The sequence below is a fragment of the Seriola aureovittata genome, chromosome 24 (genome assembly GCF_021018895.1).
Source record: "Seriola aureovittata isolate HTS-2021-v1 ecotype China chromosome 24, ASM2101889v1, whole genome shotgun sequence".
Classification (NCBI taxonomy): Eukaryota; Metazoa; Chordata; class Actinopteri; order Carangiformes; family Carangidae; genus Seriola; species Seriola aureovittata.
This window is the reverse complement of record NC_079387.1, coordinates 1,424,198-1,437,437: the sequence shown is the minus strand read 5'-3', so window position 1 is coordinate 1,437,437 and position 13,240 is coordinate 1,424,198. Positions and strand designations below refer to the sequence as shown.

General features: G+C 41.6%; 1 protein-coding gene across 8 annotated transcripts in view; it reads right to left on the bottom strand.

The window, feature by feature from the left end:
* Positions 1–13,240, bottom strand: part of LOC130165245 (collagen alpha-1(XVIII) chain-like) — a 41,884-nt gene that overhangs the window by 12,937 nt on the left and 15,707 nt on the right. For 7 of the 8 annotated variants that reach the window (XM_056370333.1, XM_056370330.1, XM_056370334.1 and 4 more), the window contains exons 2-6: positions 3,886–4,427; positions 2,338–2,418; positions 2,201–2,260; positions 1,241–1,316; positions 655–714 (exon numbers count right to left, since the gene is read on the bottom strand). In XM_056370333.1, the coding sequence (XP_056226308.1) occupies positions 655–714; positions 1,241–1,316; positions 2,201–2,260; positions 2,338–2,418; positions 3,886–4,427 (819 nt within the window). The remainder of the gene's footprint in view (positions 1–654; positions 715–1,240; positions 1,317–2,200; positions 2,261–2,337; positions 2,419–3,885; positions 4,428–13,240) is intronic. The other variant, XM_056370328.1, reaches the window with a different exon arrangement.

The following is a 13,240-nucleotide window of genomic DNA, read 5'->3' as shown; positions in this document are numbered from 1 at the left end:
CATTTAACCCTTTGTGTTTGGTGGAGCCTTGCATTTACATTATATTCCTATGTTTAGTAAAGCCTGAAGAAGAGGAACCGGAGATTGTAGATTCATTAAGGAAAAGTGAGAATGATGAGTTATTTTATTAATTCATTATTTGTTTGGTGTGAGTGTTCTGATAAGTATGTTGTATATAGTATATATTCACTGTATGTATATACTGAATGTAGTTTTTCATTTCCAACTCTAGAAGATAAGAGAACCCATCTTTGCTGTGATCATCTGATTAAACACATTTCATTTAGAAACATGCAACATATTAGCACAAAACTGAAACAATTAAAACTAGGAAACAAGGCAGGACCCACTTCATGGCCATCATCATGTCAGGTTTGTATTTAACAAAACAAATCTGCCATTTTTCAAATTACCACAAACCAAATGCCAAAGGGGACAAAAACATACGGAGCAGGTTGCATTGAACTTTCTTGCAGGACAACTCTTGTTCAATAGTTTTGATTAACCACAGACAAACCTCCACCAACATGCTCACAGCTCCATCAGCAGTGCTCATCCTACACTCTGATAGGATGGCCACATGTTGATTAATCCTAATCTCAATCTGCATCTCTGACAGCCATAATCAGAATCCTTTTGCCCCCTGCGACCCACCTCTTGGGCCTGGTGATCCAGGCCGGCCGTAGTCCACCGATGGCTGCTGATACCTGACATCTGAAGTCAACACAAACACAACTTTATCTGCTGCTCAGAGGCTGCATGAGGCCTTCAAGTGTTGGCTCATAGAGCGGGAAATGTAGAGCCTTGTTAATGTCTGTCTGAATGATTTGTTAGAGGTGATGTAGGACTGTCTAATGTCTTAATCTACTCATGTGGGCTCTTTGAAGGAGATTTTTTTTTTTTAGCCAAACTCCAGATTTCCTTTCACCTTGTGAGCAACTTCAACCTACTGGTCTACTTCTTTAATTTCCCCACTGGAGGGAGCTAAAGAGTTTCCAGTGGCACTCCTGAAACGCTGCAGTAAAACTCCCCACACTCTCAGGTCCAGACAAGCACCTTTATGCACATACTTCTGGATAAAAGCAAAGATGTTTCCTTGGCTGTGGCTGCTGTGTGATTAAAAACTTCCATTACAGCTTTCCGCACTGTGTTTACTGTGATCAACGTCTTGGCAGGCACACACTCAAGATTTACAGTTACAGGAGGTGATTCTAATGTCGTTAACAAAGACTTATTTTACCTGTCTCCTTCACTCTGGTTCCCTGTGAGGATGTGAGTGGGGGCTCAGGTACTGGACGGGAGGGGGCGGGGGTGGTCTGGAAAGTAGAATAGTAGAACAGTTGAAAACATCTGCAGGCACTGTCTCCTTCACTCAATTAGAAAAATCCAAACAATCATTTTTACACAGAAACTGCTTAATCTGCTTTATCTTTAGCTAATATTTGCCATGCAACTAAGTTGTATTTAACTGAAATTCATCAAAAAGCTGCATGTGACACTGCTGCAATGCATTGCTGTTTCAATTTTTCTGAGCTGAGTGAAATAATAAGTCCTTCAGAGCTGCAGTAAAAAGTTTGTACATGTGCTTCTGATTATGTTTAAAATGTTTAATGTGACAGCGAAGTTCTAAATCAGACTGATTCTTTCTAGGTCTAACAGCTGTAAAGGCAGATAATGCAGTTTATCAATTGTACAGTGACAAAAACTACACTGACTGGACAATTAATGAAGAAATAAAACATACAAATCCATTTCAATTCCACTTTTTGTGGCAGGTTTTATATGAAACCCAGTCAAACTGTGATTAAAAATGTTTAACGTGATCCACACAAATACTACACAACATTATATCTGTGACTAAAGACCCTAGTGTGGATCAAACTCCTAAAATCCTACAATTCCAAAAATTAAAATTCACCCACACCTCCTCCTAAATGCCCCATCTGTCACACCCCACCACCAGTTTTGGAGAGGCACCTCCAGAGCCACAGAAGACATCATGTAACTGCAGCATTCCTCATGATGAGTAAACTGAGCTTCATGTGTGAAATCAGTGGAGTAACTCCGGTGAATCACCACAACAATTTTTTTTTTCACAGTCACACTGACCTAGGATTTCACTCCTGCACCATCATATCAAATGTCTGCAGGGTTCATGTGGAGCAGGTTTTAAATGTGAATGAAGTGAAGACAAACTGACCCTCACGGTGTGTCCCGTCTCTCTCCTCTCGCCGTCACCGCTACCAAAGTCTCCAGAGGCCTGAGAGACATGGAGAAAAAGGATGTTACACACAATACTGCGTACTTTGACTGAAACACTCAAACACTAACACTCACAGCGTCGGAGTCGTCTTCGTCATCACACAGGCGCTCAGCTGCCTGAGGGTCTCCCACCACTTTCAGCTCTGCCATCTCCCCCTAAAAAAAACACACACAAACATACACACACACACAGATACACACACAGATACACACACAGACACACACTCACGAAATGAATGCATTTTATTTTACTGTGATGACAATCAGTCATGAATTCAACTTCCTCTCAAACCTCCAAGGAGCTGGAAAATATGAGAGAAGTGACTCATGCAGAGGAGAGTATTGTCAGCTGCCTCTGCCACTCTTTCTTGAGATGAGCCTGGATTCTGGCTCTTAAACCTGATACAGGCAGTTTGGAGTCCAGGTGGACTTTATGAGGCTTGACAAGTGAATAGCTGACAACAGAGACCAGTTTGTGCCGATGGAAAACTTTGTTTGGATGAATTAGTCAGAAAAAGTCAAAGGATGCAGCTAAAAATGGGACAGTTTAAACTTTGACATGAATTAAATCAATTTCTTGTCACATGTGGTCACAGAATGGGTGAAAGCTGAAGGTCAGAGGTCAAAGGTGAGAGAAGTCAAGTGATACATTTACAAGGAAGAGGAGGGTTAGGTCTGCCCTTCCTGCCGCCAGTGACCCAGAGACAAACCTGCCGTGAGGTGCCACAGGGAGATATTAGAGAGATCCGATCCCACCAAGAGGTCACACTTCCACATAGAAGCACACACACACGCACGCACACACGTACGCACGCACGCACGCACGCACGCACGCACGCACGCACGCACATATGCACGTACGCACGCACGCACGCACATATGCACGTACGCACGCACACAGACACACCTGCTCTTTTAGCACACAGTGTATTATCCTGACATTTCCAGGTCCCGTGGGTGACATTCGGGGGAGGATTCATTGCTGTTTGTTCATCACATTTCTATCAGAAATGTGATGAACAAACATCTCTTCAGCACTTGAGCATTTCCTCTGCTGGTACCCTGGAGTTTATGGTCAGAAAATAAATTAACTTCTCTCCCAAAGTGCAGTGTATAAAAAAAAAAAGTACTGCAGTGTAAAAGTGATCGTTCATATATAATGTAAGATCAGTGCAGTCTATCAGTTTGTATCAGACATGTTTCATTTAAAGTTTGACAGGTCTTGTTCCATTTTAAAGTATTTGATTTAACTGCTGATCCATCACGAGTAAAAAACTAGACCAGAGGTTTTTAAAGTCTGACTGCGAGTTGTGCCCTGTTCTTACAGCTTACAGTTGTTTATATTTTGGCATTAAAAGTGTGCAGAATTATCTATTAGCAGTTCCTGTTTGCAGTGTTAATTTGGCTGTATGATCAGTTGTCACTGACTTATTTTATTAGTGAATTATTTTAATACTGATTTCTAAGTAGGTTTACTTGGTGCTGTTGTAGTACAGGTATAAGTTTGAAAAATGTATTATCATCAAGGTAAAAACAACCCGTTGATATTTTTAAGGTGAATGTAAATCCACTTGTTTAAATTCAACACTTTATTTGTATATTTATCTTTAATTTAGACATTACCTGGAACTTGTCAGCATCGGCTCCTCCTGCCTGACCCACAAAGATCCCCGCCCCTGCGTCAAACTCCATGGGGTCCGGGGAGCGCTCAAACCGCACCACACGAGGCTCAGAGTCGCAGCCCAGGTAGAAGGTAACCTGCTCCTCAAACACAGACAGCGAGAACCGACTCCAGGTGTCCACCATGCTTGGCACGTCAAAGCTGACCGCCTCGTACGAAGCCTCAGAGTCGGGTTCGGTGTAGAAGAACTGCAACTTCTGACGGCCGGACTGCACCTCACTGAGCTTGACGCCGACGTACATGAGCCTCTGCGGCCCGTCAGTGATGGAGAAGAGGACGGAGGCGGCGGGAGTGGAGGGCTTGATGTGGAAGAGGAGGGAGAAGTGGCGGTAGAAAGGGTTGGGGACGTGGACCAGAGCTGGCTGGCCCGACACCGCCGCAGGTGTGAAGACATAGGCGGTCTCCCCCCTCGGCCCATACGCCCTGGTGATGTCAGCTGGTGGAGGGTCTCCGATCAGCTGGAGCAAGGTGATGCCACTTTCCTCTGCAAGAGGAGAGGGACAGGAAGTTAAGACTTAGAGTCTGAAGTGCAGCTGGAAACAAAAAAATATGGCAAATCCGACTAGGAAAGTCACTTTTTTCTAGATTTTGATTTTTTTTAGAATTTGATTTGTCACCAAAGCACAAAGAATCAAAATCACTTTGATGTCTGTGCAAAAAAAGGTTGTAGGAGCTGATGAGGAGCACTTGAAGGCAAGGTCCAAAGAGAGAGTCAGTCTGAAGCACAGAAATGATCAGCAAATCACAAGTTCTTTTGGTGTTATAGAGCACAACATCTGGGTGGCCAGTCTATAGTAACACCCTGTACATCCCCAGGAGGTACCGTATGTCTTTAATTGTGGTTACATTAAGTTGTTTCTTTTGACTGAAGGACTGAAGCTTGAAGACGAAATACCGGTTAGGATTTGTTAATATTTACTTAAAATCCAAATGTTTTGCAGTTTGCTGCAGTTTGGGAATCTGCTTTAAATGAGTCATCGACTCAAACAGCTGAACCACGAGAAGTGGCTCTGGGACACAACCAAACCACACTGATGATCCAGGCCAAATAACAAACCACAGATTGAGTCAGTGACCGCTGCGTACTCCACACCTCGTATTATACATGAAACTGTGTCAATTTCTGCATGTTTCTGAAGCAGAACATTCGACAGTGATGCCGCTTCATGCAGAGACCGGCCTGGTGTGAGAAAGTAAGCGAGTTTCAACTTTTGTCTCTCGCTCTGTTTTTCATTCAACACCTTTTGTCACATTTTTGCATGTGCAAACAGGAGCGGCATGGATGCCTTTGAGAGGAGAGAGTGCACTGTTACTGTTGTGTATTTGTGCCTTTAGATGTGGTTGGACACCACGTACAAACTGCATTTCTTCACTTTCCCTCAAATGACAAAAGAAAAAGAAAGTGCTCCACTGGAACTACTTCAACAGCATTCATGTTGTTTTTTTTATGAAAATGACTTTTTAAATGCTGAAAGCACGAAAAAAATTAATCCAAACCCCATGCAAACATCCAATACCAGTGGTTTTCCAATTCTTGCTGTCCCTAGCATCTGTGCATAACTACAGTATAGTTAAGGTTAGGGAAAGATCATGGTTATGGCAAATGAACTGTGATAAGAAGGGGTTAGAGTCAGGCAACTTAAACATTTAGTCAATAATCAGGAAAGACTGTGGCTGTAGTTTAAAAGAAAAAGTCAGCAAATTCCTGCAGGCATCCAATTACTGCACGTCGCTACATAATGGGCGCCCGGTAAATAGCAAGGTGCAGAATCATCCAATATGAACCTTAATTCCCATGATACTCTGGAGACATCTCAAAAGTATCTGGACAAGTAAAACCAAAACAACCTGCATGAATCAATGCCACTAGAGATATGTAAGATCAGTTTTTGTTTGGTTTTGGGTGAGCTGAAGCTTTAAATCAAACAACTGACTGACTGACTGGGTGGTTTAACTAATGCTGGACTCCAGTTATATAATGTTTCTACATTTATGCTACAGTGTGTGTGAAACTTGAGGATTCCGTCAAATTATTTCAGTTCCCATAGACTAAAATAACCCAGAGGGAAAAGGAGCAGCCGCCTCGAGACCCACGGTGATGTTCTCATAAATCGCCATCACAAGGGTGGGTGGGTGGGGTGGGGGGGCACGTTTTGGCCTGGCGGACACTTCTGCACAGCGATCTCCTGAGGGTGGCCTGTCAACGCAGATTCATGAGAGGAGCTGACCACAACGCACAATCAGTGCATTAAAGGGTCACAGAGGTCCGTGGTCGTGGGGGTTTCCCCGAGTTTCTCAATGATGTGAAAGCATCCAACACAGCTTGTTAAGTGTTCAGTCAAAGAGGGTAAAGGAAGGGGTAACTCAGAGAAAGGCAGCTTCACCGCAAGATAAAAAATGACGGTGGCTCATTATTGCCAAGTATCAAACAGCAAATAATTAGCTGCTAAACTCAATCTCATCTCTGGGTTAACACATTTTCCAGATTGAAACAAACACACTATGGCTGCTGTTATTTGTATTATAAATTAATTTTGTTGATTATTTTCACAAATTAACTGATTAATTGTTCAATAAAATGTCTGAAAATAATAAAAAATGCCAAATCTGAACTCAACAGCCAGAAAACCTTCTCTGTTATTAATAAAATGTGTAGCTGAATAATATTTCCCAAACTTATACGTGTTTTGTCTTTGGAGTGTGTTGTTCACCTTCTAGGAAAGTCACATTGTGTTGAGCAACACTGGAAAGTTATTTATGGGACAACCAGTTCATAACCAAATGCACATCTGCGATCGCCAGATCAACGCTGGCAGGGAGTAATCCCCACACATGTTCTTACACACAAACACACAATCACACACACACACACACACACACACACACACACACACACACACAGTCAGTGCTGCATGAATGGTGTGCGTTGTGTTGCCTCGACCTGCACGGCCACAGCTAAGCCTGGATCCTGAGGGATTTTGTCCAATTGGTGCTGGACCTGGGCGCGCCGGGTGGTCAACTTCCCACTGACAGCACCTGCTATTGGTTAATCTCACACTGACACAGCTGTTGCAGCTGTTGTACAGAATGGGTCAGATTATGTATGTGGAATTTATTTTTTTGATAATGATAAATGTTTCTAACTTTATTCAAGGACGGCTTCTTGAACATTATTTTCTCAAGCCAAGTTCCGCTTTAATTTGACCCACATCTGGACGCCATCCAGTCCGACCACTGGTCTCCCATTAAACAGCCATTCAGGCAGCGACAGTTGAGGCTCCCATGAACATGAGCAACGTCTGCCAAGTATTCTTTCAGTCCAGTAACAGTGAGGTTACATTACAACCACACACACTTTTCTAATTTCTGTATCAGAGCTGCAATCTCTGTCTCAAAATTTAATCATGGTTTTCCTGTGAAACTAATTGCAAAGTAAAGCATGTACCAGAGGTTCCCAACCTGGGGGCTGCACATGGGGGGTCATAATATTAAACTTAGTGAGACCATTTATTTATTTTTAAGCTGTCCCGTAATCTTCATCATTTTATAACAAATCCCTTTAACTCTTCAAATAAAATAAATAAACAGGTCACTTTTTGGCAAGTCGACGTGTCTCGGTTTTAAGAGTGCTCCAACGATTCGACATGTTACTTCTATAGCATTATCGGACTCACGATGAAATCGATGCAGCAGAACCAGAGATATCATCTCTCACTTCTGTCCAACTCAACACCCCAAGATTTCTTTTTATCATTCACACAACTTATTTCACATGTGCGGCAGGACAGCAACACCTGTAAACAGACTTTAATGTGTAAAGTTTTATGGGGTCACAAGCTGAACAGGTAGGGGACCACTGCTGCTCTCAAAGAAAATCATGGTCTTCTAAATGTTATTATCTTTAGTTTATCATGTCATTTTCATCATCATTTTCTTTCCTTCCAAAAAAAGCAATGTAATCGCCACCTGCCGCCACTACAACATTAAAATGCTGCTTTGACATGAACGCCTCAGCAGTAATACAACTACATGGTTTGGGCTCCATATTATACTTATACAGAATTGTGCCTGAACGTGTTAAAAGAGTGTTTTTGGTGAACGCTGAACTGAACGTATCGGTGTGAGCGTGAAGAAGCAGCCAAGAAACATCAGAAGAAGAAGAACTGTGAGTTTAGGGACCTAAAGTTTACATTGCATCTACAGTATCGGTTCCTTTACTGCACCTCTTCTCTTTCACTCATTGTAATAATACATGTATATAGAGCTGGATTCCATTTGTAATTCCTGCTTTATGACACACAGTTTAAGTGGTTTTTCTTGGCTTTTAAAAGAAAATGTCTGTTATTCTATAGTAGTTTACAGTAATGATGGAGGTTAGGGATGGATGGATAGGAGGAGGAGGAGCTTCTACTCGTTTTAAATGTCTGTATACCTTTGGTCACATTGTGCAACCTTACACTGACCATTAGAAGCTGCCTTCAAGTCCGTAATCAGCTGACAAATGGAAGCTGGCACGACAGCCCAACGTGGGAAACCATCATCATGTTCACCCAGATGTCTGCTGATGGCTTCCTGCCCTGCTTCTGTCTCCTCTCTGACTCCCTCTCTCCATTCTAACAGCAGCCATTGTATGGAGGAACAACATACAGCAATGTTTCACAGCCTTGACGACATGGGCAAGTAAAAATATGACCTCATGTATTCTGTTACAGAGGATTACTGAAGTGCCATGTCTGTATTTTCCAGCCATGGAGAAGAAAAGATACTGCCAGTGAAGAGAGGCACAGACGGACAGATGGATGGACAGAGGCAGGGAGGAAGTGCGTGTCAGATGTCCATGGGAAAGTGGACCATGAGGGACTCTAGTAGGATGAAGGAAGACAGATATTCAGTCCCAAAAGCCTGCACGGACTCAACATGCCAGTTAAAACAGGCTGAAATGTCATTGTGGAACTAATGGACTCCTACAGAGGTTTAGGGGGGTGAAGCGTCTCCCCTGGGGTAAGAGAAGCTGTTTCGCTGGAGGCTAAGCTAAACATTAAGACAAGAGGCCTAAAAAAAATGACAATTTCTTTTAAAATCTGCACTAGGGCAGATTTTATTTCAACAAGTACAAACACAACCATCTTATCGAGTTAAATCTGAACCCTTTAAGACCATGAGCACTGGCCCAAATCAAACTCAGAAAAAACATGGAAAATGCCTTTTTAATTTACCACAGCCCAAGGAAAGGTCTTGTTTTATTTAAACTCAAAGATATTAAGAAGACTATCAGACACTATATGATGAATAAAAGCAGCAAAATCTCAGTGAGTTTGTTGTAGCTCTACTTTTTCTACATGATTTTTAGGAGGAATATCAGTCTGACAGGAGATACATAACTCAATACAATAGATATAATACTACTACTAATAATAATACAATCTAAGTACTTGTATTTACAGTAAATTTATATCATAAGTACAGTGTTCTTTAAGGATTTATTCATAACCTATTAAAACCCTGCTACTGACTGAGCAGTAAACGCTTTATTTCCTCAGTGTGGGAGCTTGAGCTTTTATTTAGAAGGAGGGTCGACTTTTCTATCCGTCTCTGCCAGGTATGTTTTGTTGTATCCTAGTTAAAATCCTGAGCCAAATATTTTATTAAAAATGAATAAAATACATATAAAAGGACATCCCAATGTCACAGCATCTTTATGTTAATGTTTTAAAAGCATGCACAGGAACATAATCAGTTATGTAAGTGCCAAGGTCGTTGGTAACAGCTTTGTGAATATGAAGGAATCTACCTCTATACATTTTATATAATACATGTTTTACAGAGAAAAACAACACAAGAATCAGAAGTGACACAGGAACAAACAGTCTTCTCATAAAAAAGCCTGAAATTAAAGAAACTACAGTTATTTCAGTTGCACTTTCCTGAAATGTCCCTCTGCACAAAATCAATGCCTACTCATTCCTCATCTATAATTACACAAAAACACATGTTCTGTGTGAGCAATCTGAGTCTTTTTGTTTTGGTGCATGCAAAATGTTCAAGAACATTACACCATTATCAAAGTATGCCTCAACAAGAGCTTACTTTACCTCCATCTGAGAGCTGCAGCCCTTATTTGGAGAAGTAAGCGCTGTAATAACAAACCAATTAAAGTGTGAATCAGAAGTATTTAAACAGTTCAGACAGTCTGCACCTTAAAACAAGTTAAGAGCCTCTAAACACCCCCCCCCCCCCCCCCCCCCAGCTGTGGTTCTGCCCTCCTGGGACCTCACCAACTGAACTTCACACGTCTGAGAAGCAAAGTGGCATCAGTTAACACTTCAAACGGAGGCGACGCAGCTGCCACACACTCAGACTTTAATCCATGTTTAAATAAGCTGAGAGCTGAGAGCCAATTAATGCTGACTGATGGAGGATCAGTGCCGAGCTCAGATCACATCAGATGGACTTCTTTCTTTTCTTAGAGCAGGGGTCCCCAAACTTTTTCCTGTGAGGGCCACATAACTTTTCCCTTCTCTGATGGGGGGCCGGGTTCAGTTTGTAACAGAAAAAGTATGACGATCGCAGGGGTGCCTAAACGTAAAAATGTATTGTTTTCCAGAAAGCCACACATAACCAAATAACCCTTTCCGGGTTCTTCACAGAAAAAAAAGTCAGGAAATAAATAACAACACTATTAATGAAATAAATAATAATGGTTCAGGGGGCCGGGCCAAATGTGGGGGCGGGCCGTATCCGGCCCGCGGGCCTTAGTTTGGGGACCACTGTCTTAGAGTATCACTATCTGAAATTGTCTGGTTTCTTGGCTGCGGTCCAATTCAAATATCTCACCAAGAGAGCTGCAATAGGTACCACTGATTTTTCAGACACATCAGCAGCTTTGTTTTCCTTTTTAATACTTTATCTTCAACATCCTTTTTTTCCAAACATGAAACCACCCAGTAAAAATACTTTAAAGCTACACTTTGAAACGTTTACCTTTGTGGACAGTTCTATATCTTCTGCTTTGCTGCGACTTCACATACGAACTGCTGTTTTGTTTTCAGGAGAAGATCAGAGAGAGAGACTTGACCCCATGAGCCAGTTTAACCAGTTTAACCCTGCAGACACTGTTTATGCAAGTGAAGGACTTTGCATTAAAATAGTTGATTAAATTAGCTAAATATATTATATATACCATTTTCATATTAATTCACGTAACTGGGTAATTTACTGTAGAAATGAAAGCATTATACTGACAAATATGTTGCAGGTAAATTGCTGTTAAATCAAAAATAAATGCAGAATCTTCCTGTTTTTCCTAATTACAGAAAATATGAATTAATGTCATCAACAATAACTAGCTGGCAACCCAGCTGCCAGTGCTTTACTGTAACTTTTATATTTTATTTTTATCCTGAATTTCAGTTTCTAGTCAAGCTGGACAAATACTGGATCCTACATTTACCATAATGCATTTCAATTCTCGTAGTGAAATGCTTCCTGCCTGGTATTAACGTGTTTGAGAATCTGCACCCTCTCTTTCTTTCTGTTATTAATGTGTGATTCAAAGTCCAAGCTGAGAAAACCCTGACGACGTCACCAGGGTTATTTATTTCTCCACAGCCACAGAAGACATTAAGAAACTATTTTCACAAATGTATTAGTACAACTGATGTATAACAATCTGATCTTTTGTTTAAAATTGGTGGATTTTTGCTTTCTCTCATACTGTTTTCCACCATTGCTACTGTTGCTGCCAGAGCCACAACCAGCTCATCACCGACTGAAAAAAAACTTCATTTCAGGAAAACAGAGGACTCCATTTTAGACACTGGTTAATGATACATAATTGCTAATTGTGTTTTTGAGGAATACTGTGCACTGACTGTAAAGAGTGGGTAATTCCCCGTTAGCATAAAAGTCTCTCACACTTTGTTCCACTCTGCCCATCTTCTCATGCTCGACCAAACACTCAATTACCACTCATCAAGTGTAGCTGGTTTTGGAGGGTGGAGACGAATGGCTGTGCCCTCTGACCCCTGGCAGAGACTTGAGCCGCCCCGTCTCATCCCGGTCACAAGGCTCTCTTGTTACCGAGAGTGACACCGTTGCCCTGTCTCCCAAACCGACCGCACAATCGCCACACTCTTTCTACGCAGCGGGCCATTTTCCCACCCACGGTCGATATCATAAATGCCATCCTCAGCCCTCCCTCCCAGCCACAGATGGCCCAATTGTTTCCCCTTGAGAATGCTAAGACACCATTCGCCTCTAAATCCACACAGAATTCCACAACAGCTGATCAGAAATCGTGAAATATGATGACAAGGAAATAACCCAGGACAGAAGTGCGTGACCGGCCTGCAGGAGTAGGACGTGACGAGAGTAGCGAAGGGATTATTGCCGAACTGGACTGATGCTGTATGTGGGAAAGCACTGATTCTCTTGTCCGGCCAAGAGAACAGAGCGTAAAGAAAGTGATAACCGGTAAATGCAACACATGGGACTAAAACATCTAACCTGGATTCCCTGAGAAGCTTACGGGACGTGAAACATCTGATCCCTCCCTTTTCTTTTTTTTTTCCTTTTTGTGTGGGTTAATGACTGAGGTAGCCTGCACAGGTTTTTGGAAATTCACACCCAGTAAAAACGGTCTAATGACAAGTGCGGTGACGTTTCACATCCTGTACTGCAGGTGCAGTGAATGTAAAAACTTAAAAAGCCAGTTTCACTACATCTGATAATAATAATAATAATAATAATAATAGTAATAATAATTCATGGAAAAACAAAAAAAATCTTCACCACACTGTTATGTAGCTGTGAGCATACATATCTGTATGTTGGAGTTTTCTACATTTTAGCTTTAAGTACAGTTTATGTCTGAGTTCAAAGGTTATCCAAACAACAACCCTACATGTGGCACATGTAAAGTAACAAACCTCTCTCCCACTTAAACCCAGAACATTTACATTAAATATTCCTGTGGGAAAACGCATGATAAAGACGGTTTAATGCAGCAAAGTTTAAACTGTTAACCCCCAAAAGACGACTCCATACTGTAAACTTTATGACGTCACTAAAAGGCTGGACAAGGGAGCACTTCCTGTCTTAAGGGAAATGTGGATACCATATGTATTTAATACGCTTTTCTCAATATAAATGAGCCAGGAAGTGCTTAACAACATGTAGAGGCAATATAATATATCTAATATAATATATCATGTAAATGTTATGCATGATCAAAAGTAAGAAAAGGCTGCGACTGTTTCCACAGAACCTGTAACATTGCTGACCATTGCTGACTGAGCA